The sequence below is a fragment of the Zalophus californianus genome, chromosome 4, assembly GCF_009762305.2.
Source record: "Zalophus californianus isolate mZalCal1 chromosome 4, mZalCal1.pri.v2, whole genome shotgun sequence".
NCBI lineage: Eukaryota > Metazoa > Chordata > Mammalia > Carnivora > Otariidae > Zalophus > Zalophus californianus.
This window is the reverse complement of record NC_045598.1, coordinates 190,361,285-190,386,993: the sequence shown is the minus strand read 5'-3', so window position 1 is coordinate 190,386,993 and position 25,709 is coordinate 190,361,285. Positions and strand designations below refer to the sequence as shown.

The 25,709-nt window shown below is 61.8% G+C and overlaps 1 protein-coding gene across 1 annotated transcript in view; it reads left to right on the top strand.

The window, feature by feature from the left end:
• Positions 1–25,709, top strand: part of ZC3H3 (zinc finger CCCH-type containing 3) — an 89,654-nt gene that overhangs the window by 23,973 nt on the left and 39,972 nt on the right. Inside the window, exon 4 of the mRNA XM_027581618.2 lies at positions 12,999–13,152. Coding sequence (XP_027437419.1) covers positions 12,999–13,152 — 154 coding nt within the window. The remainder of the gene's footprint in view (positions 1–12,998; positions 13,153–25,709) is intronic.

Genomic DNA, 25,709 nt, shown 5'->3' with positions numbered 1-25,709 from the left:
GTCCGCCAGCAGCCGCTACCAGGGTGGGCTAGGTGGGCCTCCCTTCCGTGGGCCAGGCTCTGTCCCCTTGGCTGGACTGGCCCGGCTCGAGTGGCCCCGGTGTTGCTGGTGAGAGTGGACATGGTCCCTCACCTCTCTCTGGGGGACTTGGGACCCCCCCCCCCCCACACTGGTCTCCAGAGCCTCTGGTCTCCTGGGGTTTCAGCCTCGCTGAGAAGGAAGTGAATGACCTTGTACCTTCCAGGCTGTCTACCCTGACCTTCCTGGCCCTGGGTGGGCCAGGCCCCCAAGTAGAAGGGGGTGCGGAGCTGACAGAGGACTGGCCGTTTTGTGAGGGCAGAGAGCACACACTAGTTGGCCCAGTGTGGGGTTAGGTGTTTGCTGACACCTGGTCCCGCCTTGGCAGTTAGGGCTGAGGCTTCGGGCCACCGCACGGGGCACGTGAGCCCTCGCCATGGCATAGGCAGGAGGCCTTGGGGTAGCCTCGGCCTGCCTCAGGGCCTCTCCTGCTGGGCTGGCTTCAAGTCCCGTCCCCCGGCAGGTGTAGGGAGCCAGGCTGAGCGTGGTCCTTGGGAAGGAGGTGCTGGGGTCAGCTCTGTGTTTACCTGCATGGGGGCCTGGTGGGCAGCCCCCAGCTCTGCGCTTGGTCCCACCTGGGTCACAGGGAGGACAGGCTGCCGGCACTGGGTCCTGCCAGGCAAGGAGACCTGCAGTGGGCAGGAGGGAGAGCAGTTGGCATCAGGCAGGAGGGACTGCGGGGTCGTTTGAGCCCTGTGTCAGGCACCGAGTGGGGCTGTCTCTAGAGGAGTTCCGGTACTTCCTGTGGTGCTGGCCCCAGAGCCCCTGTAACTCTTGGGTTGTCGGTGGGGACCTTGTGCAGGCTGGGCCCTGGAAGGGACCCCATGGGTGCTCAGGGCCGGGCTCATGGGTGCTGCCGCTGCCTCTTCTGATGTGTGCCCTGGGGGTCCCTTCCCTCCTGGCAAGGGCTGAGGGGAGGCTCACCGGCCATGGGAGGGGTGGGCCCGCTGTGCTCCCTGCCGTTTTCCCAGGGCATAGTGGGTCTTGCCAAAAGTCTGTCGAATGAATGAATGAGCAAGTTCCTGCCAGAACTTCCTGAGGACAGGATGGTGTTGGCGCTTCCTGGGGATGGCCTTTCGTCAGAGGCTGGCCTGCGTGAGGCACGGGGAGCCGGGGTCCGCACCTCTGGAGAGCTCTCCCTGCGCTGAGTCTGCTCCTTCTCAGGCCTCTTCCCTGTCTTCAGTGGCTTTTAAACCTTTGTATTTTCACTGTTTTCTTCTGGAATCTTTTTCTGGTCCCGGCTCCATGATCCCAAGTGAGTGGTACATGGACCTCAGGCCACTGTAAAAGCAGGGGCCGTGGAGTGGGCCGGCCTGGCTCAGTCTCTGGCTGGGGACAGCTGACCCTGAGGACCATGGCCTGAAGCGAATCCGGAGTCAGTGGGGGGCTGGTCTTAGTGCTCCAGGGGCCCCGTGGCGCTGGACCCAGAGGGCTGCACATGGGCAGTAGCAGCAGGCTGGCCTCGGAAGGGTTGAGGGGTCCCCAGGGTCGCTGAGGTCAGGGCTGGGCTCTGAGCGCAGGAGGGCACAGGCCTGTCCTGTGACCCGGGGCCACGGGGAGGAGGGGTGCGGGGTGGGTCCCCCGGTCATGAGCTCTGCCTCCGTGAGGCTGGAGCTGAGCCTCAGGACCCAGCATGCAGCATGGCCGGTTCCGGAGCTCTGTGCTTGCCCCCGCGTGTGTAGCCTGGAGGCGCAGGTGCTGACACACCCACGTACTCCCACATGCTGCCCTGGGGTGCTGCGGTCCCGCCAGGGCCTGCTGAGCCAGAGGAGGTTCTGCCCTTGGTGCAGGAGGTGGGTTCCATGTGCCGGAGCCTGGGTGCTGCAGACAGGTTAAGGGTTACCCAGTCCCAGGACGTCCTGGCCTAGCTGCTCTGACCAAGGTCAGCCGGGGCGCCTCGGGGAGCGAGCCGCCTGGGTCTGCTGGGGGAGGGCGTCACGGTGGACACCGCTCCCCAGCATGCTTCCCCAGCCGTGTTCCTTCTCTGGGAAGGGGGTTCCCGGGGTGGCTGAGGCGTCTTGGTGCTGCAGAGCCAGCGCCCTCACTTGGAGTGCCTGGCCTGGACGTTTTCTCCCTGCCTGGATTCCCCTAGCTGCCTGCCACGCGGCCACCTTGACCTTCCCGGTGTGGGGGAGGGGTGCTTCCTGGCCTCCCAGGGATGGGCAGGGCTTCCCTGCCCCCTGAGCCCCATGCTGGGGGGGTGGGTGGTGAGAAGTGCTCACTTTCCACCCTCCTCTGTAGCACCCTGGTTAAAAGGGGAGGGACGACCCACCCTATAATCTATAGCGACTGTCATGGAGCAAACTACTCCCATTTCATACAGACGGGTCAGGTGTCGGCACGATCGATGGCTCGCACACAGTAATTATAGGAACTAGCGGCTTGTGTTGCTTGAGTGAGTTTAAGAAGAGTAGGGTCTCAATCTTTCCTCTAATAGGGCCCTGACAGTCCGTGGTGGCGTTGGCGCCGCGTCTCGGGCTGACAGTGTCGTCATTAAACACCAGGTAGCGTGGGACAACAGCGAACACGGCCCGCTGGGGGACAGGCAGCTGACAGCGGTGGTTTGTCATCAGTGAGCTGCCCACGCTGCTCAGGCCGTGGTGCCGCCCGCTGCTTGGTGACGCACGGCCTGTCGGGCTGCCTCTGTGATTTGATAATCGGTAACTGTTTGTCAGCGGCCCACCCCCGGCTCGGAGGGGACAGTGCTGCAGGAAGGCTGGGGGCAAGCACCTGCGGGCTGCGGGGTGCACGTGGGCCGCTGCCCGTCAGACGCCCCTCTCCCAGGTTCTGGGGTCCTCCTGCCCGTACGTCCTCCTGACGCCGCCCCGTCTGTGCTGGTTCTGGCTGGGACTTATGCAGGCTGGTCTCCGAACAGAGGGGCGGCAGAGCCTCCCCAAGGGCTTCCCGACGAGCCCGTGGGGGCGCTGACATCCAGTGGGCTCGGGGTGCAGAGCGGGAGCATCCTGGGTGCCTGGGAGGGTCTCCTTGTTCGCGGCCACTGCTGGGGACAAGGGCCGGACCATCTCAGGGCAGCTGGGCTTTTCCAGCATTCGAAGGGCTGGGAACCATCAAACACAGGAAAAGTGGAGTGATTTATTAGGCTCATAAAAATTCATACTTTGTGATTCCAGTCATCCCACCACTGAAGCTTGTTAGAGCTCCGTCCCTGGCAGCTCCCACCGTGCAAGCGCGGGGCGGGGCATCCACTGCCTTCTGCCTGGGCTGCTGTCACACCTCGTTTGGAGAAATGGACGGGCCCCTGCAAGCACATGAATACCTCCTCATAGGGCGGGGGCTTTGCTATGTCCTGGCTCTGCGCTCACAGTGGGAGCACGAGGGCCGAGCCCTGTTCCCTGTATGCTCCCTGCACCTGCAGGGCCTGGGCTGGGACTATCCAGGGCTGGGTGGACCCCAGGCACCGCCAAGTGAACGGGGCACCTGTGTGAGAGGACAGGTGGAGGTCTGGAGGCACGTTTGGAGAGGTCTTCACCGGATGGAGGGACATGGGCCTCCCGGCAGCCGTTTGCCTGACTGGTGTTCCTGGGAGTTGAGCCCCTGTTCTGTCCTTCCTGAGGGACACTGGGCAGGGGCCCCTTGGCTCCCCAGCCTAGGCTCCTTCCTGCCTCTGTGCACTGAGGGTCCGACGTGTCCCGTCAGCTCTGCCGTGTGCTGGGCGTTGTGTGCCCTGTGTGGAGGGCATGAGGGCACAGAGGGCACTTCTGACCAGGATGTGCCACCAGAGCTGGCCACTGCCAACCCTGCCTGGGTACTGGGCACGGCCCTGCCAACAGCAAAGGGGGCTGGACGGCTGGGAGCATGGGGGGCGGTGGGTGGGGAGAGGCTGAGCCTCTTGTGGAAACTGCTTCTGTACAGGCAGCGGTGGGGCCCGTCGCCTGCCAGCGCCCGCCTCCTGGCTGTGTGGCCACCTGCAGGCAGCTGGCTTCACGCTTGCTGGGTGGGAAGTGGTGCTCATCAGTACTAATCTCCTACATCCCCTCGCTGGGCCCTGAGGGGCCGAGCGCAACCCTCGCTAACTCCGGTGAAGGCGGCTGGGAGGCCACGCGGCAGGAGTGCGCGTGTTCCTGCTCGGGCCTGTTAGAGAGCAGCTGGGAGCAGCCTTCTGCCATCCCGGCGGGGAGCCCAGGGCACTCTCTAAGCCGCTGTGTCTGAGGCAGCCGGGGGTGGGGGGGTGGGGGCAGGCAGCAGAGGTTCCCTGAGCACCCCAGCGTCCAGGTGAGGGGTGTGCGTTTGTGGGATGGGTGGCAGATACCACGGCTGAGCCTGGCTGCAGATGGGCCTAGACAGATGGGCAGGGGATGCTGGAAGAGGTCAGGGACACTGACCAGAAGGACAGATGAAGGGAACCTCCTTGCTTCTTGTCTCATTACAGAGTAGTGTGCAGACAGGGCTTGGGGAGGCCGGTGCGGGGGCCCCGCTGGTGCTCAAGTCGTGGGCCACCGGGTCTGCAGGTCCGGGGGGCTCAGACACCACCTGGTAGGCCCTGCGCAGCACTTGAGAGCGCTGCACGCGGGTGTAGTAAGGTGTAGGTGTGGACCCAGACGTCTTACTTCCTGCACCAAGTGCACTGAACTATGTACTCAATTAGAAGATGAAGATCATCACATAGAGAGAGAAACGAAACCCAACCGTGCTGATTTTGTGCTGATTTTGAGTACTGGGCCGCAGCAAGGTGGAAAGTAGCAGCTGAAAGAACCGTCCACAGGGAAGCCGCCTCAGGCAGTGGCCACTCCAGAGACAAAGAAGAAACCCTTCGGCTGGGAGGTCCCGGCCACCAGGAAGAGGTTTCTGCACGGCTCTGCTCCTGGCCCTTCAGTGTGCGTGCCCTTGGCTGGGTTCCCTTGCCTTGAGCCCTGGGGGTGCGGTACAGCTCACCTCCAGGGCAGAGACGTATGGTGGGGTTAGCGTGGGTGCTGCTGTCACCTGCCCAGCACCTGCCTCCAGGGGACCCCTGGACAAGACTTGGACCCTCAGGGCTGGGAGGCCTTCTCTGTCTGCTGCCCACCCAGCTGAGTCCTCTGGGGAGCTTCCCTTGGGGGTTACTCTGTCGGCCTGGCCTCTTCAGCAAACAGATTCCTCAGGAGCTGGCCACAAATCTGGGGCAGGGTGAGCCCAGGCCGGGTGGAGAGCCATGTGGTGAGCGCGGGCCCTGTTTTCTTTCTGGAAGGTTGGCTGCCCAGCAGGCTGAAGGGGCAGAAGTCCCAGGGGCTGTTCCTCTGACGCGAGCTAAGCATAGCTCCCGCCTCCCCCTCTTGTCACCAGAGCCTACCCTGCTCTGTGGGCACCACGTCAACCTTGTCCTACAACAGTGGTATCTTTGTCTGAATGGGACCCAGCTTGGTGGATTCTGCCCATGGCTGAGTACCCTGGTCTGCAGGAAGAGCCCAGCGGGTTTCCTGGGGTTGAGCTGCCCATGCAGTTGCCTGGGGCCCTTGTGCTGAATCTTTCCCATGTGGTAGGGCTGGGGGACAGGGAGGGAGAGGGGCAGTCCAGCCCAGGGGGGCAGAGATGGCCAGGCTGTCCGTCAGGGTCCTGGCAGGACCCTGCTGCTTGCCCCAAGCCAGGGGCAGGTGGTGTTGGCTGTGCCCCCACCTCACCAGCATCAGGAGAAACTGGGCTGTTGGTGTCCTTCCCCAGGATCCCACTCTAGCTGCTAATCTCCCGGTAGCACGGAGATGGGGGGCCATCTGAGGCCCCCAGCCCTGCGTCTGGACACATCCATCCTGGCTAAGTGCAGAACTGAAGGATCTGGGGGTTGTGGTGTGAGGACCCTGGGGGGGCTGGGGGGGCTGGCAACCAGGCCACGTGAGCAGGAAATGACCACACATGGTGCGCACGCACTGGTGCCAAGGGCAGAGTGGGCCGGGCTGGGTGACGTGCTGCAGTCAGAGAGTGGGGTGCAGAGTTGCTGAGGCCACCCCCAGGCCAGCTCTGCCTTGGCAGCTCCTGAGAGACCAGGGAGAAACTGGCCTGAGCCTCAGTGGGCTGGGGAGTGGGGGGGCGATCCTGGGAACCCCCTGCCTGGCACCCGAGTACCAGAGCCTGCACCCCACAGGGCCTTTCTCCTGGCTGCTTCCTGCACTGGCATGCATCCACGGAGCCTTTCCTGGTGGCCTCTGGGGCCTGCCTGCCCCTCCGAGGAGTCTCGGACCCTTTTCACCCCCAGATGCAGCTCTGGTGTCACCATCCCCAGGACCATGGGGGTAACCAAGGGGACAGCTCAGATGAGGTCCACTTCCAGAAATGCCCTGGTGGATGGGCAGTGTCTAGAGAGGGCAGGCACACCTCACTGTTTACTCTCGACAGCCCTTCACCTGGGCTGGGCCTTGCTGTGACTAGAGGTGCTGCCCCGGCTGCCGCGCCTCCCGGGAGGTGCTCCGGGTCCTAACCTGCGGCCGAGGGGTGCAGGCATCTGTGCTCCTGGCAGAGCCTCCCCGCCCCAGGGCAGACAGAACCTCCTGCTGACTTTTGCTCTGGTTCTCGTGGTGGGCAGGGCCGTCCTGCCAGGCTCAAGGTTCTGCAGACAGCTCAGATGCATGGGAGGGTTTCAGATGTGAGAACAGCATTCCCTGTTGAAGGCTTCTCAGAAATGTATGCTTCCTCTTCTGTTGATGTTTCTGCGGCTGTTTTCCCAAGAGTGCAACTCCGCCGTTGTCGGGAGGGGCTGCCCGACCGAGCCCCAGCCCCGCCGGGATCCTGCACGGTTGCTCTGGCGCATGGTTTCGTGTCCACTGTGTGGCCTGCCTGCGGCCCGGGCGGAAGTGGACACTGGGGCACCTCCTGCCGCCGAGAAGACCAGGGGCATCTGGGCTGAGCTGCACCTGCCCCTGCCCCTGCCCCTGCCCCTGCCCCATCCCCCGTCAAATAAGGGTGGGAAGGTCAGGGCCCCGGAGGGCGGGGTGATGCATCTTGAGCCAGGTGCCCGGAGCCTGCCTGGGCTCAGTCCCCCCACTGGCTCTCCGGAGACCCTTCCCCAGCTCAGGCTCTGTGGGCTCCTTGTTGCCCACCCACTGTCTGGACCCACCTGTCCTGCTCGGCCCTGCCTGGCCCCCCGTCCATCCCTGTCACTGTCCCTGGGGTGGCGCAGAGTCTGGGAGCAGGGTGAGGCCTTGGCCGCAGGTATGAGCCTTTTGCCAGCCTTGAGGCAGTGCAGGGTGGGCCCAGATGCCACGCTAGCCAGCTCCTCCCCGGGTTCCCGGTAGCCTCCCAGCGCACCTCCCCACTTCTGCCAGAAGCTGGAGCACTGCCCAGAGCCTGTGGCCATGTTGTCCTCTCTCTCTGGACCCCGCTAAGGCCCCTCCTCCTCCTCCCAGGCTGGCGGTGTCACTGCTGGGGTGCTTCCTATGGGTCCCGCCTATGGTGTGCACCCCTTTGCACACTGATCATCATCCAGTGTGGTCACAGCTGTAAGCAGAACGCTGATCTGAGGGTCTTGCTCTTTCTGGAGAACAGGATTATGGCCAGGGCCCGCCCCGAAGGCTGTGGGCACTAGGGACAGTGCCCAAGGAAGAGGCCTTGGCGGGGGGGTGTCTGTGGGTGTGCCCCACCCCGTCAGCTTTCCGCTTCCCGGGCACTCACAAGGGCCTCCTGGCCTCTCTCCGGGGTGCACTAGCAGCCCCACTGCCAGGTGCTCTCCCGCATCTTTGCCAAGGAGGGGCCTGGGCTGGTTCCCATGGCTCGACACCCTGCTTGCTCTGTCCCCTCTAATCTGCCTGTTGCCAGAACTCCCTGTCCCTCTCCCAGGGTTGAGGACACCAGGGCCAGATCCTGGGCTGGGCCAAAGTTGCACCTCATCCAAAACTGCCATGGAAGAAAGACCTTTCAGACCATGGAAGAGCAAGTTTGGGCGTATGGAGGTTGGCTGTAATTGGCACCCTTTTAGAACAGTCTTCAGCCAGCGAAGGGCCTGGGCCGTGTGGAGGCGCTGACGTGTCAGCATTGCTGTTGTGGAGGGCAGACCAGGCGGTACGCACAGGGAGGGGGGTCGCAGTGGATTGTGCACCAGGGAGCTGGGGCCAGAGGAAGGCCCTTCTGGCTCAGCATCCCCAGCAGCCCGGCTCCCCACCCTCAGTCAGGGGTCTCTCTCCCCCACCACCCTGCCATGGCCCCGAGAGGCTGGGGGTCTGGGGCCTGGCCTGGTGCCCCTCCTTCAGGAGCATAGCTTGGTTTGTAGGCAGACTGCATGCTCCGTATACGGGTCTATGCAGCTGTGCTCTGTTAGCACGGGTGTCTTGTGTGGCTGATTCCAGTGAACTCCGTGCTCAAGTATCAGTCACTGGCTTTCCGCTTGGTGGTCCCGTCCCCCAGCTGGGATGAAGGGCCAGAGGCGGCTGTGCCTGTGGGCTGTGCCTCAGCCAGCAACACCCCAGCTGCCTCCTCATGCGGCCTGGTCCTCGGAGGCTCAGGGGAAGGGCTTCTGGAACGGGGTGGGAAGCCCAGCTGTGGACTGATCTGCCACCTTCTTATGGCATCCTCAGCCTGTGGCTCAGTTGGCCTGTTTCCAGGCTCTGGAGCTCCCATCTATGGCCCGTTGCTGGAGGCTGGGGGGCAGGAAGTTGTGGGGCCTGGGACATGTGGTCCCTGCCCCTCCCAACCAGGCCTTTCCCAAGGCAGCCAGACACGGACAGCCAGATACCACAGGGGACACTCACATGGCCCTGGGTTGGCCAGGCCCATTTTGGACGCTCCCTCCCCTGCTGGTCACATCTTCTGGCAGGTCTTTGCACAGAGCCTTTATCTTCTCCTCATTCATTAAACAATTGTGAAATTAGCAACTCATTTTCTACCCAGTTATTGCCCTTTGAAGTTCCATAAAAATCTGAACTCCATCTCAACTCCTGCTCTGCACTAACAGAGAGCGAGCCGTGACCTCTGTCTGATGGGCTCTGCCATCTGTGGTGGCTTGTCTGAGGAGGGGGGCTGGGCGAGCTGGGGCCGGGGGTTGCTGCAGACGACTGCTGCAGATCGCCGTGGCCCTCCCTTCTCTGCTGTCCGCCCAGTGCGCGGCGGCCCTGGGAGCGGCTGGCCAGGGGCTGGTGTGCTCCGTGCTTCCGCAGCCGGATCACGGAGGGTGATACACACGGGCCTCGGCCACCGGACGGGTCCCAGGCACTCCGGGCCTCAGCGGCCTCCCTCCCTGACAGCAGGCCTGCCCGTATGTGTTGCATCTGTGCTTGGTGCACAGGAAGGCCCCTGGCAGCACCGTTGTCCCCCCCTTACCCCGCGCAGGGCCCCTGAGCATGGGAATGTGGGGAGGCCGGCCCCTGGGCCGACTGTAGGCACACAGGCTCTGCTGATAGATGGGCTCATATCCCACTCAAATATGATGCCAGCAGTTTTTTTGTAGTTTGTCTTCCATTGCGGTAGTAAAGTTTTTAATTAGGAAAGCTAATGAGATCGATTAGTCATTAGAAGTGACCTCTGCACGGCAGGGCGGAGAGGGCTGTGTGTGTGGGCCTGATAACACGGCGCCCGGGCCTCATTGGCAATAAAGGCGCAAAGGGTTTGATTTGAGTGAAATGTGCCACAGGGAATACATCATGCGGAGAAAAAAAATTACAACCCTGGGAGTCTGTAATGAAGGGAATTAAACCCACATCCTATCTAAATAACATGATTATCTACACAAGCCATCCGCCAGCAGGGAGGAGTGGCGGGCTGTGCTGGGGCAGCCTTCCCCGCCTCAGGGTCGGGGCAAGGCCTGGGCGCCCGCACCATGGCGACGGCGCCCCTCAGCCTGCCCGTGCCGGCCACTCCACCTCCGCGCTGGAGCAGGGCCCTCGCTCCCTCCTGCCCCGTTCCTGGTCCCCCTGCACCTGTCGGCTGTGGGGGCACACCGCCCGTCTCTCTGCCCTCGGCAGGGACGCCCCAGACGGGTCTCCCCGGGGTCACTGTCATGGGCACTTCCACTGCCTGTGTCCACACTGCCTGTCGAGGAGAGACAGGGACTGGGAGTGGTGTGCAGGCCACTGTGGGGGCAGGGCGTGGGCTGCTGTGCCCTGCCCTCCCCCTTCCGTTTCTTGGGACCATGGGGGTGGCGGCCGAACAGAGGCCGATGTGAAGGAACTGACACTAGTCAGCCTTGTAAGAGGAGGCCTGCCTTATGACCGTGTTCTCCTAGGAACGGTAATGGGGCACTAATAAGTAAAATGCAGTAAGTTAAGCAAAAAATTGACTTTGCAGTAGGCCTGCACTGTGCGGGGAATGTATTTTTTTTTTTTAAGATTTTACTTATTTATTTGACAGAGAGATAGAGAGCACAAGTAGGCAGAGAAGCCGGCAGAGGGAGAGGGAGAAGCAGGCTCCCCGCTGAGCAGGGAGCCCCATGCGGGGCTCGATCCCAGGACCCCGGGATCACGACCTGAGCCGAAGGCAGCTGCTTAACGACTGAGCCACCCAGGCGTCCTGTGCAGGAATGTATTATAAGTACTGCAGCCTGTTAACTTGAATGCAGAGTCCAGGCCCTTGGGCATGGGGGCTGGGGGCTTCCTGGAGGAGGTGGTAGTGTTGTGCATTTGGAAGAGGGGAGCAGAGCTGGGCCAGGCTCAGGGTTCCCTGTGCTCAGGAGGAAGGGGATGAGGGTGGTGAGGCAGCAGGAATCCGGCTGCAGAGCCAGGGTTGTGCGGCTCTAGTTGGGGGGGGGGGGCGCGGCGGCACCTCACATCCCGGAGCGGCAGGTGGTGGCTGCCCTGGGAAGCTCTTGAGCCGGGGTCAGGGGCTACAGGCAGGTGTGCTGTCCAGACGCAAGGGCTGCAGGAGCAGGGAGGCTGTGAGGTTAGCTAGGGGCTTGGATGACTTAAAGGAAGCCTCTTAGTTGGAACAAGCTGTTATTGATTTTCTTTGGTCTATCTTTGCTTGTAAGACCTTGAAAATTCAATTCAGCAAACATTTATCTACTGATGCCCCACTGTATGCTAGGCTCTCCCCTATGTCCCAGGTGTGTGTGGGGTGCCCAGAGCTAAAGATCTGCTCAATTTGATCGCTCAGCAAGACCAGGTGTCCCTGGTGATGCCATGTCGCCCTTTGCTTTTGCTGAGCTTCTTTTTTCTCCCTGACTCCCCAGAGCTGCTGCTTTTGGAGGGAGGGAGAATGAAGGAGAGAGAGGGGGAGGGGAGGGGGACCTCTCCTGTTGCTGGGGAGTCTGGCCCGGCCTTACCTGCATGTGTCATGGTTCCCTTTGGTGGGCAGCTGCTGTGGGTCCCTGCTTCCAGTCCAGGGACCAGAGTTCTGCCCTGCTCCTAGCACTCTGTGGGCCTTGAAGCCCCATGTCCACCCCCTTACAGGTGCAAGGGGCCTCCACATCCTCCTTGGTCTGGCAGCAGGGGTAGACCCTCTGGTCTGGGGGCACTTGGGAGGGCTCTGAACCACACTGTGTCCTGGCCTTGCCATGTGGGTGGATGGGAGCCCTGGCAGAGGGTGGGGGGACACCTGAAGGAGGGGCTCTTCTGACATCTGGACCAGGAGGCACGGTGCCAATTACCAGCCACTTACTTGCTGTGCAGGTGTGGTGGCACCTACAGGGTAGGCTCGTCCTGTTTGCTCCCGGCCAGGTGTCCCCCGGGGTACAGTGGGTTCTGGCGGGCTGGACAAGCCTGGAGAGGGGGTCTGTGGGCCAAGGTGCTGATTCAGGGGCCTGGCTGTGGGCGAGAGGTCTTTTGGGTCTAGGGCTCTGGAGGAAGATTTTTAGACGCTGTCTGTAGACCCGTAACAGCTCCTTGTGGGCAGGTAACGGGGAGGTTCCCAGTCCAGGTTGGGATGTGTGGGTGCTGGGAAGGTGCATCCTTGGGGCCCAGGGGAGCAGGCAGAGGTCATGGCCCGTGCTGTCAGGGGAGTGGAGTGGCCGGCACTGGGCAGAGTCAGCAGGGGATCTGTGGGTTTGGGGCCGCTGCATGCCTGCCCTGCTCCCTCTCCTGGGCCATCCTGGACCCCCGGCACACTTCATCCAAAGGGTCGTGGGCCCACCCTGGTGCTGGTACTCCAGCAGTGAGACTGCGTGCGTTTTCCTGGTGGCCTCGTCTGGCACCCATGGCCCGGCTGCCTGGCTGTGGTGTCTGGGTCAGTTCCTCGTGAGGGTGTCTCTGTGGTGGGGGCCCTGGGAAACCACCCACTGCTGGGGTCCTGCTGGCCGCCGCCCTTCCAAGCGGAGCTCCCGGGTGCTGTGCAGGCAGGTTGGACGGAGCCGGGAGGAGCCCGCAGGGAGCCTGGGTCCCAGCGCCTGTCCGAGAGGGGAGCTTCCGGAGAGGCTGCTGGCTGTAGGGTGGGTCATGAGAGGCTTTAGCGCCTGCGTCCCGCGCCGCACTCGCTTTAATTATCTGGGCAGTTAGAGCTGTATATTATGAGAGCCGGACAATTAGGTACATTCCTCGAAGCTGTGGAGAAATTGCCGGCTATCAAGTGGAAGGGAACTCGGGCAAAACAGATCCCTGTTAATTGCATGAAACATTCAGCAAGAAGAAAAGCTGTGGCATTCATCACCCTGCAAGATGTTATGAAAACAGTGGTGATTAAATACATAAATCTGCCTGAGCTTGTTGGGGGGGTTGCCCAGTGAGGGAGGTGAGCACTCTGTACCCCGGGCCTCCCGGACCCGCCCGAGGTCCCCTCCTCGCTGCCCACGGGAAGCCCTGGAGACTGGGGCCAGCCCCGAGTCTGGGGGCTTTGGTGCTGCCTGCTGAGGGGCTCCAACTGCCCTCGTCGGCTGGCCCAGGGAGGGTTGGCTGCTGCTTGCCATGTCACTGTCACTGCGCATCCCCGGTGCCTTGCACGTGCCTGCTGTCCTGCGTCTCAGGACTCCAGGCCTGGGCCCAGCTCTCCTGCAGCCATGGGGACGTGTGTGTGCCACAGGGGGAGGGCCTGGGGAAGGCGACCTCCACTGACCACGTCTGTGTGGGTTTTCTCCGCAGCGTCCAGTCTGCACACCCCGCGGACCCCTCCCACCAGCAAAGTGATCAAGACCCGCTACCGCATCGTCAAGAAGACCCCAGTATCTTCTCTCAACGCCCCCCAGTTTCCCCTGTCCCTGCCCTCCTGGCGGGCACGGCGGCTCTCCCTGTCCAGGTAGGAGGCCCTCCTCCAGGCTGCCACGGGCCCGGGGCCTGCTGGGGGCCGAGCTTGCCGCTCGGAAGTGCCGGGTCCACAGTTTGTTGGCGGAGAAACGGGCCCATTTTTTCCATTCAGCAGTCTCTGCACCAGACATACGGCCAGCCTGTGTGGGCCACGTGCACAGACTTGTGTGCCCCCCACCGTTGTCAGGAAGCTATTAGCTGGCAGGGGACGGCCGAGGGGGGGCACCACTGTCCAGACCGTTGAGGCTGTACCTGGGCGTCCTTCACGGAGAAACTTCTGGTTAGAGTCTGGGCCGTGAGCAGCCCTCTGGAAGCGGTGACGTACTGATTGTCTGGGGCAGGAGAGGAGGCTGTGGCTCTCTCCATGCGACCTCCACCCTGGTCCCACCCGCACCCCCAGTGCTGTGGCCTTACTCCAGGCTGCTTCCGGCCGACAGCGTGCAGGGTGGGGGCAGTTCCCTCTTCTTTCTCGGTGCCCTGGGCCCAGAGGGGGAGGGCTAGTTGGGGCAGCAGCATTAGGGGACTGAAGTTGGGGGCCCCCTCTTGTGAGCCTGCTCAGCCTTGGGGCCTCAGGAAACCCAGCATGGGGGTGTGGCCCCTTCCTTTGATGAGGTGGGGGGAGGGGTGGCAGCTCTGGCGGTAGGTGGAGGCCAGGCAGTGGCAGGCTCTCTCCCTCTGTCCCCTCGCCCCCCTCTGGGAGCCTACTTCCTGGGGGAGCAGTGTGGGAGTTCCTTTGAATGTGGGCCTTCGCTTGGCTGCAGTGGGCAGTCTAGGGCACATAACTTCTGACCGGAGGCTGTGGGGCAAGGGATCACTGTGCTCCAAGGGGCTGGACCACCTCTAGTCCTGGGCAGGGGCCATTCTGCTAGCCCAGCATGAGCCCCCCCTCCCCCCACCGACAGTGGCTGCCGGGCTCTGGGGCCATGAGAGGAGGTGCCACCCACTGGCCCACGGCACGTGCACTGGACGACTAGCCCACCCCGGCACTGCCCTCCTCCCTTACCACGAGGTTGCACGAAACTTGGCCCTGCTGCCGATTTTTCTGGAGGCAATAGCTGGAAGTATATTTTAAATTAATTTTACTGCACTTTTTGTAATATTTTTGTTTTAAATAGATTTATAAGTATCTTGGGGGCTATTTCTACAAATTTATGAAGATAATTTTCACTCTCTCGATAAGGTTAAATTTACACCTGCTATTTCCATATTAATTCACAGTGCTAAGTGGGTCTAATTTTCTTCCGTTCTCCTATCTAGTGAGCATGGCCTTTCCTAATGCAATTTCCCCCTCACTAAATCACTGTGATCGGGAGTCATGATCGAGCTAAATTAACTTAAATTAATTTACTTAATAAGAGCCCCAGATCATCGTGAATGAGGTTCAGATTTATTGATTCTTGCTTCTGCCTCCCCTCCTGCAGCCCGCATTCCGGCCCCACATCCAGCCCCGGCAAGGCCCCGCCTCTCCCCAGGGGTGTGACTGCGGCGGGGTGGGGGGGGTAGCTTTTTGCCAAGGAGGCCCTGGGTTTGGGTTCAGCTGGGCCAGTGCTGAGCTTGCTAGGCCCCGCGGGGGTCACCGAGCAGACGTGGGAGCCAGGCCCTGTGGGGCGAGGGCTCCTGGGGGGGGGGGGATGGCTAGCTGTGCCCCTTAAGCAGTAGCCACCTTATAACCAGCCGGAACGTCAAGCCCATTAGGTGGAGAACCACCCAGTCAGCAATAGGACAGGGAATATGCCTTCACCTCAGTGTGGGAGTTGAGGAGCGGGTGGGACCTGAGAGAGCCGTGTGGGCAGGCATGCGAGGTCTGACCTCGGGTCAGGTAGATGGGGTAGGCTGTGAGGGGAGGCCAGCCTGGGGCTGTGGATGCTACAGGCCAGGCTGAGAACGGACTGAGAATGGACGGGCCCAGGTCCAGCTGCCAACCCTGTACGGCCACTGACAGCTGAACCCACCCTCAGGATGGCTGCACATTAGCCGAGGCCGTGTGTGGAGGCTTTGCTCCGTGGGGTCTCCGTGTGCCCTGACCATTTTACCCCAGGCATCTAGGACATAGCCTGAGCACAGAGCCCTGGATTCTTGGGGGACCAGGCCCCTGGGCTTGGTGGGCCTACAGGGTAGGGTGTGGTGGGTGCTGAGGGCTGAGTGACTCAGGTCCTGGGAAATGTGTCTGCGGGTGGGCTGGGCTTCCTTTGCCCAAGGTCAGCTGGACCCTGGGGGACTGCCTTCTCAGCAGAGTGGCCACCTGTGGCTGCCTGGCCTCGCTGTTGGCTGCGCACGCCTGGGCTTGGCTTGTCGAGGCCCCAGAAAGGGCCTGTCTCTGGGGCCAGCGGCCAGTCTGGTGCCCACCCACCTGCTGCCTTCAGCTGTGTCAGAGCTGGGGGCTGCCTGTGTGTGGTCAGCAGGCCCTGGGGAGGCTCTGGCTGACTGGCCCTGTTCATCTGCAGGTTCTTCAACTTTTCCCTGGGCAGAGGAGAGGTTGGGCTGGTGGCTGGGCCTAGGCCAGCATGGGATCCGAGCCGCAGTGGTGAGAAAGGGCTTCTTGCCAGGTAGCCGGCCTGAGCCCAGGGACCATGAGCCCTCCTTGGGCCTCCTGATCGGTACCCGCCTCAGAGGGGTACACCCTTGGGGGGTGCAGCAGACAGACCCCAACAGCCCTAGAAGCTTCAGTCGGCAGTGTTGGGGGCTGGTAAACACAGGTGGGAAGTAAGGCCAAGAGTGCCAGCATTGGCATGGAGTGGCCCCAGGTCCCACTCTCCTGCAGACGCGCACTGTAGGGAGGAAGCTGTGTGTGCTTGGGAACGCTGCCTTCCTGGGGGAGCCTGCGGAGCGCCAGTGACCCTGGGCAAGCAGGAAGGCCAGGGGGCAGAACTCTCAGCCTCGCTGCAGCCTGGCCTCCGGAGCAGGGCTGGGTTGGAGCCTGGCTCAGCACCGCCCTGCGGCTAATGGCCAGCGGCCTTGGCAAGTCCCCGCTCTCCCTGTTCCCAGGGATGACAGCCCTCACTGCTGTTGGGGGATTGCCACGCTTGGTCCTGCGCCGCAAGGGGCCTGGCATTGGAATGACTGTGGAGGTAGCAGGGCCATGGCCACCCTTGTCCCCAGAGGGTGGGACCAGGGGAAAAGCAGGCCCCTCCTGGCAAGGATTCTTAACTGCATGCAGGGGCTGCGTCTGTGGTGCCAACTGCCACCCACTGGTGGGCAGGCTCCTGGCCTCGGGCTGTCTGGACGCAGGGGCAGCTGCTGATGGCCCCAGAGGCCGTGGGCCTCATCAGTTCAGGACCCACAGGAGGCCGGGCTGGGCCCCTAGGACCTCGTACCACTGGTGCCCAGGACCAGCCCTGGGGTTGTGGGGTGCCTTGGGGGGCGGCAGAGGGTCCTGCGAGCACCCCAGAGGGCTGAGGCTCACGCTGAGCAAAGATTTAATGTTTTTGTTCTCAGATCTGTGGATTTGCCTGTGCCCTCGGCGGCAGTTCCAGCAAGGTCATTAATCTGAACTGAAGCTGAAATGTGACTTATATCCCTAAACTGCCTGTCACTTTTTTTCTTTTTCCAAATTCATTTGACGCGAAAGCGCGGAGTAAACAGGAGCCGCTGTGCTTAAGCAGATGAGTCTGGAGGCCGCTCCTTCCCGACTACAAATGGTGCTGTCACAGGGCCTGCCGTGCGCAGGGCTGCCTTACTTTATTTTATTTTATTTTATTTTTGTGTCTGTGCGGTAAATCTTAAGTAATCTCCGGGTGGTTTGACGAGGTTTGGGCTACGATTTTGCAGGCTCTGAAATGCTTTTCCGAAGTAACGTCTCATTAAAGAGGAACTCAGCCTGAGGATGGGCAGCATCCCCTTGGGGGTGGCCATGGGGTCCCCCGTGCCCCCCTCATGTGCCCACCCCCAGGGCATCGTGAGCCGGCCGCGGCCCCGCTCTGCCGTCCATCTGCCCCGACACCGGGGCATCGGGCACGGCTCTCGAAGCCTGGCACACTTGAGCAACAGACGTGTACCCTCTCCGTTCTGGAGGCTGGGCGTCTGAGGTCAGGGTCCGGACCACGGAGAGCTGCTTTCTCACCGCACCCTCACGCAGCAGAGACGGCGCTCCGGGGTCTCGCCTCTTTCCGTGGGGCACCAGCCCCGTCGTGGGGACCTCATCCTCATGACTGCCCCACCCTGGACCCTTGCCAAGGGCCCACCGCCAGACACCATCCCACTGGGGTTAGGGTTTCAACAGAGGAATTGGTGGGGCACAACATACGATCTGTTTGGGGAGTGCCTGCTCATCCCCAGACCTGCCCTAACCAGGCCAATGGAACTGGGGCTCCTGCAGCCTCCTGCCCTGCCCTGAAGGCTGTGGCAGTGAGAGGAGCTTTGGGTGAGCCCTCACGTGAGGGGGGTGCCCCCTCCATGTCACGGCCACACCCCAGGTCCTGCTCTGTGTCTGGCGAGGGCCCTGCTTGGTGGTGAGCACATGGGCGCCTCCTGCTCAGCCCAGGCCAGGACCTGTGAGGGGCTAGTAGAGAGCCTGGTGCTAGGCAGCGGGGCTCCCTCAAAGACAGGGGTGCCACCATCCTGTGCCAGGTGCCCGCTTTGCCCACAGCGCTCCCCTCCCAGTAGGAGGCAAGCAGATAAGTGAAGCAGGTACCTCCATGGGGTGGTCAGTGCTGGGAAGGGGAGACGGGGGCTCAGGACGCCCAAAGAAGGCCACTCTAGGGGTGGGGCAGCTATGGTCGGTGTGGGCCATGCTGCGAGTGCCTTTCGCAGGGGCCTGGGGAGGGGGCCCAGAATGTCTTGCTCAGGGGGAGGGTAGCATCAAAGTTGGGGCCTGGAGCCCTGCCACTGGGCTGGTGGGGGTGTGGCGCTCCATCGGGGGGCTGCAGCCCTTCCGCCTGGCAAACCCCCTTCCCAGGCTGTGACCGCTTTGTTCGGGCCCAGGGCATGTGTCGTGGCTGACCTTGATCTTGACCTGGCTGGCATGTTCCTTGGGGTGCCCACCTGCCCCCGGCCTTCCCTTTGACATGGAGCCTGGGAAGCCATTCACCGTGCCCGACTCCAGCTACCCCGTGCCCCCAGCTGCCCCGTGAGGGCAGCCTCTGTCCCAGCAGCCTGAGAAGGGTGCCAGGCCAGGCACAGCTCCCACTGTCCACGAACGTGCTGAGTGACCATGGCCAATGCAGCAAGAGTTTGAATTGGTTCTGTCACAGACGAGAGTGTCCACTTCAAGTGAAGAAAGCTGTCTGGCTGCTTTCACGTGAGGGCCAGCTGGGGTCTGGATGTGGGATGCCCCCTACAGGCCTGGCCTCCTCTGTGCGGCGGGCCGTCGGGGCTGTCCTGGTTTCCTGTCAGACGCAGGGAAGGCCTGGCCTGGATGCTTCTGGGGTTCTGCCCAGCTGGCTGCCCGTGGAAGGGAGAGCACTTTTTCCGAAGGAGCCCCCGACAGGTGCTGTGGGGACAGCTCTCTGCCCCACACGGGGCTTTCCTTGCTCGACTCAGGCGCAGGTGTGTGCCTGTGCGTGGCTGCCTGGGCTACATGTGCGTGACCCCAAGGAATGGCCCATCCCGTGGGCCCCTGCTCGATGGTGACTGGAGAACCCACAGGCCCCTGACCCTCTCCAGCCAGGGAGGATAGGGTGGGGGCTTCACCATCCACATCTGGGGTTCCTAGTACTGATTGGGATGGCCAGGCCTATGTGAGGTGGGGAGCTGCTGCCAGGGTCCGAGGGGGGCGCCTGGGGCTGGGCTTGGCAGGGTGACCTGCGCCACACCAGCCCCCGGGGCCCCTGGTCCTCACCTCCATGTCCGTGGTCCCCTCAGAGGGCAGTGAGGAGAGTGAGGTGAGAGCCACCCACCTGGTCAGGAGCTCTGATTACACAGTGACACTCTTGGTGCAAGGGGCTCCTAACCACACTCACAGGATTCTAGGCCCTGAGTGCTGTGGGAGATGGCCTGCAACCCAGGCTAGAATTAGGGGGTGGTTTGGGTCCTGGCTCTTAACTGGGTGGTACTTGAGCGGTCTCTCTCTCCCCGGTTCCTGGTGTTGAAGTACAGGTCAGTCCCTGGCAGAAGAGGGGGAGACCCCCAGGCCAGTGGCTCTAGCGGCTCCTTCTCTGGCCATAATCTGAGGTCTGTGGAGGCTGCCCCAGGTCAGGTCACTGCCTGTCTGGAAGTTGTGGCCCAGTAGGGGACAGACCCTGAGTAGGCAGTTGCAGAAGTGTCCCCAGGCCAGCGTGCTGACACGTCCAGCAGGCCTGGGAGGTGTGCATCTCGCCTAGGCCTGGCTCTGGTGAATGGGAGGTGGCCAGGCCCGGGGAGGGGGGTGGTCTTCCCTGGTGGAGGAAATGGCACTCATAGCATGAAGCCTGAGCGGGAGGCAAGGCAGGTTCAAGCGCAGAGGCTTGATTAGGCCTTAGGCTGCAGGGGCTAATGATACCCAGAGCCCATTGGGCAAGCAGCGAGTGACCCTGGCTCAGCTCCCGCTGCAGGGCATCCGGCCACCCAGAGCCTTGCTGACCACAGCATGCATCTTCTCTGGCCAGCCTGGCAGAGGGTCATGGTTGGGCTGTGGCTTGCCTGAGGCAGATGTGCTCTGTGGCTGGCGGCCGGCTTTGTTTCTTTCATTTAGTTTTTTTAGGTTACTTCATTTCGATACACTTTTGTATGTAGAGAAAGGTTGCAGAAATTGTGTTCTTCACCTAAATTCACGGACTACTTACACTTTGCCCCATCTGCTATATCATTTTACCCCCCCTTCGTATACGACCGTTTGGGTGGGAATTGGAGACTTGGTGCCCCTTGACTGGCCGCTGCAGTGTGGTCCCCAGATTAGGGAGTGCTGCCCAGCAGCAGAGCTGGCTGTGCACCCCCATGGCATTTGGGGGTTGTGTCCTTTCAGAGTCATGGAGTCCGGCCCTCAGCCTTGCTCCCTTTCGTGACCCTGACGATTTGGAGAACGGGGGCCAGGTGCTTCGTGCAGCATCCCTGGGCTTAGAGGCCTCCGTGTATGTGAGGAGACTCAGCTTCACCATTTCAGTAGGAATGCCGTGGAAGCGCTAGGCGGCCCCCTCCCTGCAGCCTGGGGGACCTGGCATCTGGCGGCCTGGTGCCCGTGTGAGCCTGAGCCCCTGGCTGACGACCCAGGCTGGTCACTCCACGTGTTTGTGGAGAGGTCTGTCGACTCTGTGCAGAGGACCGCGTTCCTTACTGGGCTTCGCCCACGCCTTCTAGACCCTTCGGGATTTCTGACCCTTTCTCCTTTTGTATCGGCTGGAGGGTGTCCTGCCAGGAACCACTGTCCCTTATCCCCCATTGCTTTGTACATTCATTTGGTTATTTCTGACAGTGGAGACTCCAGATTCTCACTTTATCTGATAGGCTATAATCTGTTCTCATTGTGATTCATTTTGACCCTCAGTTTGTCCCATGCGGCCTGTGGAAGCCCCTTTGAGTGGCCTGGGCCCTTTCTGCGTGGCTCCCTCATGGCTTCCAGGCTCACTTGGAACTTTCCCTCCCCCAGCTCGGAGCTAGCCACCTGTCTGCAGAACCTGGCTCGTGGTCATGCGGTGGCTCTCAGCTGCTCTCAGTCCCCCACCGTGAGGGTCTCATGGCCCTGGGGTGACGGGGGTGCGAGGAAGGGGAGTCCCGTGGGGGCTGTGCATCTCTGCTTCCAGGCCCTGTGGAGTCCGAATCTTTGCATCTGCGCACACAGCTTTTTCTAGGTTGGAGCCCTGGAACGCCTGCAGATGCCACTGTTCCAGCTCCACGCACTGCTCCCTTCTGCTTTCCAGGGGGCGGGGGGGGGGGGGTACTTGTGACTCTTCCCTGACAGGGACACCTGGTCCCTCATCCTCAGTATGTGCACTCACTAGAGCTCCACGTTTGTTTACAGGGCTTTTTAAGGTAAAATTTACATCCAGTGAGATGCGTGAATTTTGAGTTTTGACTAACGCATGCACCTGTGTGGCTCGGCCTCTGTCAAGGTCAGGACGCTCCGCCACCCGGAGTGCTCTTGCGCTCTCCCCGTCGCCAGCCCTCACCCAGGATGATTGTTCTGTCTGCCCCGCGGACTTGCTGGGCTCGATCTGGAGCATCCCACGTGTAGAGCAACATGCTCCCTCTCCCATGGCGTCGGCCCCGTGCCTCCCGCGCCCCCCGCGCCCTCGTGCGCCAGCACTTCACTTTTTATTGCCAAGTGTCTTCTGTGGTTTTCCCCGCACTTGTTTATTAGCTCTCCGCTCAGTGGACGTGTGAGTTAGTCCCACTTTTAAAGAACCCTGGACGAAGGCTGCTGTTCCCGCCTGGCCCTCTGGGGACCAGTGTCCTCAGCCTGGTGTGCGCCCAGGAGGGGGGGCTGCGGGGACACACGGGAAGGTGCGCGTCCAGCTCTTCCCAGAGCGGGGGTGCCCTTTCTGTCCCCATGACAGCACTTGGTGTTACGGTCTTTTTAATTTTCGTATTTTCCGTGTGGGAGCGTCTCGCCATGGTTTGATCTATGTTTCCCTGACTGGCCGTGATGCAGAGCACTCATTCATGGGCTTACTTAAGGCCCTGTGGGCTCCTTGGCCCATTTTTAAGTTGGTCTGTCCTTCGTTCTCAAGCCACAGGAGTGCGTGGAACTTGTGTGTGTCGCCTGCTTGGATGCGGCCTTGTTTCCTGCACAGGAGTCTGGGGGGCTCAGCCCCTGCGGCTGCCGGCTGCCAGTCTCAGACCCTTGTTCAGAGGGCAGCGTTTAGACACCCCCCTCCCCAGGGGACTCTCACTGGTCTCTGTCAACACCACTGTGCCCCTGTCCCAGAAGTGCCCCCATGTAGGCTGTGGTGTCCCTGGGGGACCTGGAGCTCCCGAGGGGAAGCCTGGCCCTCCTAGACCTCTGTGGTCCTGTGCAGGGCAGCACAGGCTCCTGCTTTGTGCTTTCAGACAGGGCACGTTTACCGGACCCGCTCCTCCACCCTCACTCACATCTGTCCCTCACCGGCCCATGGCCCACGGCCCTGGCCTGGTCAGAGAACAGCCTTTCCTCCACCTGTGGGGGACACCCAGTGGCTACCACCCGCCCTGTCCCATTGCTAGGTCAAGAAATGAGAGCAGGAGATGGGCCTGGGGATGACAGAGAGGGCGGTTGCCGACTTGGAGCTGAGGCTCCGCTGGCTCTCCGTGCTGGTGGGCCCCAGGCAGGGTTCTGGGGGAGAGCCCGTGGGGGTGACCCTGGGCCCCGCCCACTTCCCCATGCAATGCTGAAGCAGGTCTCCTCCGGCAGGTTTTTTAGAATTTTATTTTATGAGAACAGGCGGTTACAGCTCCCCAAGTGCCGTAAAAGTTAATGTGATGGCCTCCCTGTGCCTCTGCTCATTTTTATAATTTTTTATTTTATGAAACAGGACAGGGAGCTTAGTGACTTATTACTATTCATTTCGTTTCAATGCAGTAAATATTGATTCAGTTGGGGGTTTTCAATTTAAACCACTCGGCGATTATATAAAATATTACTGGCCTCTGAAATTATGCTTACCGATCCCTTCGGCTGCTCATTAAGGAAGGAGTGCAATCGTAGGTCCCTTTGCCTTCATCATTCTAATAAATGGGCTGAGGTGCGTTTCTGCTCGGGAGGTGCTACAGAAACTGCTGGTGGGGGCCTGACAGCAAGGATGCAACTCTTCACTTGGAAGTCGGTTCAAAGCACGCCCGCCTTATTTATTTATTTCTGCATCTGTTTGAAGCAGGCGGGCCTTTCAGCTGTCAGCAGCCTCGTGGCAGCAGGGCTGAGCACGTCCTCCTGAGGCTGGAACACCTGCCCGAGCTCCTCGGCAGAGTGTGGGGAGGGGCCGGAGCTTGGGTGGGCATGTGGGGCCTTGACCCCTCACCCCCTCGATGGAAGGTAAGGGAGGGAGACCAACCTTGCCACAGCCCCGTTGGCCCCGATGGACACCGTCAGAGACACCTGATCTCCCTCTGGAACCTCATCCGGAAGAGGCGGACCTTTTCCGGGTGACGCTAGTGCCCAGCCCCTCGCTGGCAGAGCTGGGCCTGGGATGCAGGGCCCTGAGGAGTGAGGAGAGGGCCCCTGGGTGCTGGGGTCTGGCTGGCACATAGGCCGAGATGGGCCCCATTGCCTTCCTGTCATCTGCGCTGTGGTCAGACACCTGCCCAGTGTCAGGCGGCACATGGAAGCCCCCTCTGGCATCAGGGCCTCAGGACCCCAGCAACAGGCCGCCTGGTCCCTCTGGGTCCAGGGTCCTGTCCCCACCTGTGTGGGTACCCCTAGGATGGCCCCACGAAATGATGTAGGACAGTGAGAGGGTCAGCAGTGAGGGTGTGGAGCCCCCAGGGGAGGCTGCCCTTGGCTGGGCCACCGCAGTGCCACATGGCAGGGGTGCACCTCAGCCACACTCCCAGCTGCTTCCTCCTTGGCGCTCCCAGGCACTGGCACGGGAGGGGGGGCATTGGCCTCAGTTGGAGGATGTTGGCATGGGGGGGTGCAGGTGTCTGGCATGGTGGGGGGCGAGGATGGGGCTGAACTGCCATCCCCCTGTCAGTCTGAGCCTCTGACCCGCCCTCCTTAGTGATCATACGGCCCTTGTGACGTGGCCCCCCGCCCCCGTCCGTATGGTGTTTGTGTCACTGCTTCCTCCCTGGCCGTGGGGACTGCTTGCGTCTGGCTTAGGGTCACAGGCATTGTGGCCGGAGTATTTGTGGTGAGACCACGTTTCAGAGGTGGCACCCGGGCTCCGTCTGTGAACGGCGTGGGAGGAGAGGGGCCCCAGGACAGACCTGATGCTGAGGCCCTCGTGGGAAGGGAGGGGGGCAGACATCAGAGCCCCCCTCCCACCTTCACTCTGTCTCAGGCTGGGATTTGCCCATCATGTCGGGCTGGTCACCTCCCTCTCTGGGCCCATGGGGTGCTGGTCCCTGGTATCTGTGTCCCAGAGGCCATGCTGCTGCGTAGGAGGCTGCTGGGGCCAGAGCCACAAGTGGAAAGGCCTGGGAAGGTCTCTGGCCCTGCCGGCCTCATGTCTGTGGCTGTGTCTCTGGCCCGCCAGCCTCTGGCTGCTCGGTCTCTGGTCTGTGCCCTTCCTCCGTCACCGCCTCCGTGTGTCTGTGTCCTTCCCATTGCTGCTCTCTCCCTGTCCCCGTTTCTCCACAGACGTGTGTCCCCCTCTCTTGCTGCCGTTGCCTGGTGCTCTTTGTCTCTTGGCGTGGGGTGCTGCATCCTGGCCCCTTGGGCATGCCAGGGGTCCCAGGAACATGGTTCTCTCCTTTGCCGGGAAGCCAGGCTCTCCGGCCTCCATGCACACGGGTGTCGTGGTGGCCGTGAGGCGGGTTCCAGCCCCTCTGGCAGCCTTCCTGCCTCCCCGTTGCTGTGCCAGCCTCATGGGCCCGCCTCTCCCCAGCCACCTCCCGTCCCCGACGTGCGCATGCGGGCCCTGGGCCATCTGCCCCCGGATGGCCATGCTGGCCAGCTTGCTCCCCTCTTGGGCCGGCCTGTCTCGCCCATTCTAATGCTCTGTGTCTTGATCCGTGTGACATACACATGGCTTCTTTGCCCTTTGGGAGTTGGCTTGAGTGGCTTGAGGCCTGCCAGGCAGCTTTCAGGCCAGCCCTTTGGGGGAAGCAGTGGGGAAGGGGCCAGGCAGGCAGGCGCCTCGCCCAGGCCTCACCCGTGAGGGCAAACCCTGAGGGGGACAGGACCCTGTGAGAGCTGCCACTGCCCCAGCAAAACCATGAGCCATGCTGTGTCCTCCTGGGGGCCAGTGGTAACGGCACAGTGGTTCACAGAGGAAGAGACCCACCGGCCAGGGCTGGTGTTTCAGGACCGAACGACAGAGAGCGTCCCTTTGGTTTGCCGGAGGGGAGCTTCATTCTGGAAGTAGCAGGGCCGTCGGGAAGGAAGCCTCAGAAAGTCCAGTTAAGTTTCTCCCCGTGGAACCCTTGGAAGATTCCCCTCAGTCTGTGCCTGGGTCCCCTGGCCACACCGGGCCAGCACCGAGGGCCCTCCTGTGAGAGGACTGGTCACCCCTGATGTCCCTGGAGATGAGGAGCAGAGGAAGCTGAAAATACTGCCTCTGACAGGAAGAAATAAAATGTCCTTGTCACCCAGCGGTACTGGGTGCCTTACACAATCAAACAGCATTTTAAGTACCACTTCTGTCCTGGTTTTAGAGGTGGTAGTAAAGCATCACTCAGATAATCAATATCATATTTAACCCTTTGCATATATCAACCCTTCAGCCTGCTCTCACCCCAAAACACGATCCCCCTCTCAGGGCTGGGCCAAGGCCTCTGAAGGCCGGTGAGGGAGACGTTCCTCTGGGGGTTTGGGGAGCCTCACAGCTGCTGAGGACCATGGCTAAAGAGCCCTGGCAAGCAAGTGCTCACTCAGGCCCCTGGCCACCACCTTGGCCCTGGGCCCCACTTTGTGGCACCAGCATCCGCCCTGCCCTGTGTCATCTGCAGGGGCATCCAGAGAGATGCTGGGCTTTGGGACACGTGTCTTTGCCCTGCTATGGTCCTGGCAGTGAGCCTCACCCCTCCCTCCCTGCTGCCTACCTTTCTTCCGTACTCACCCCGCCT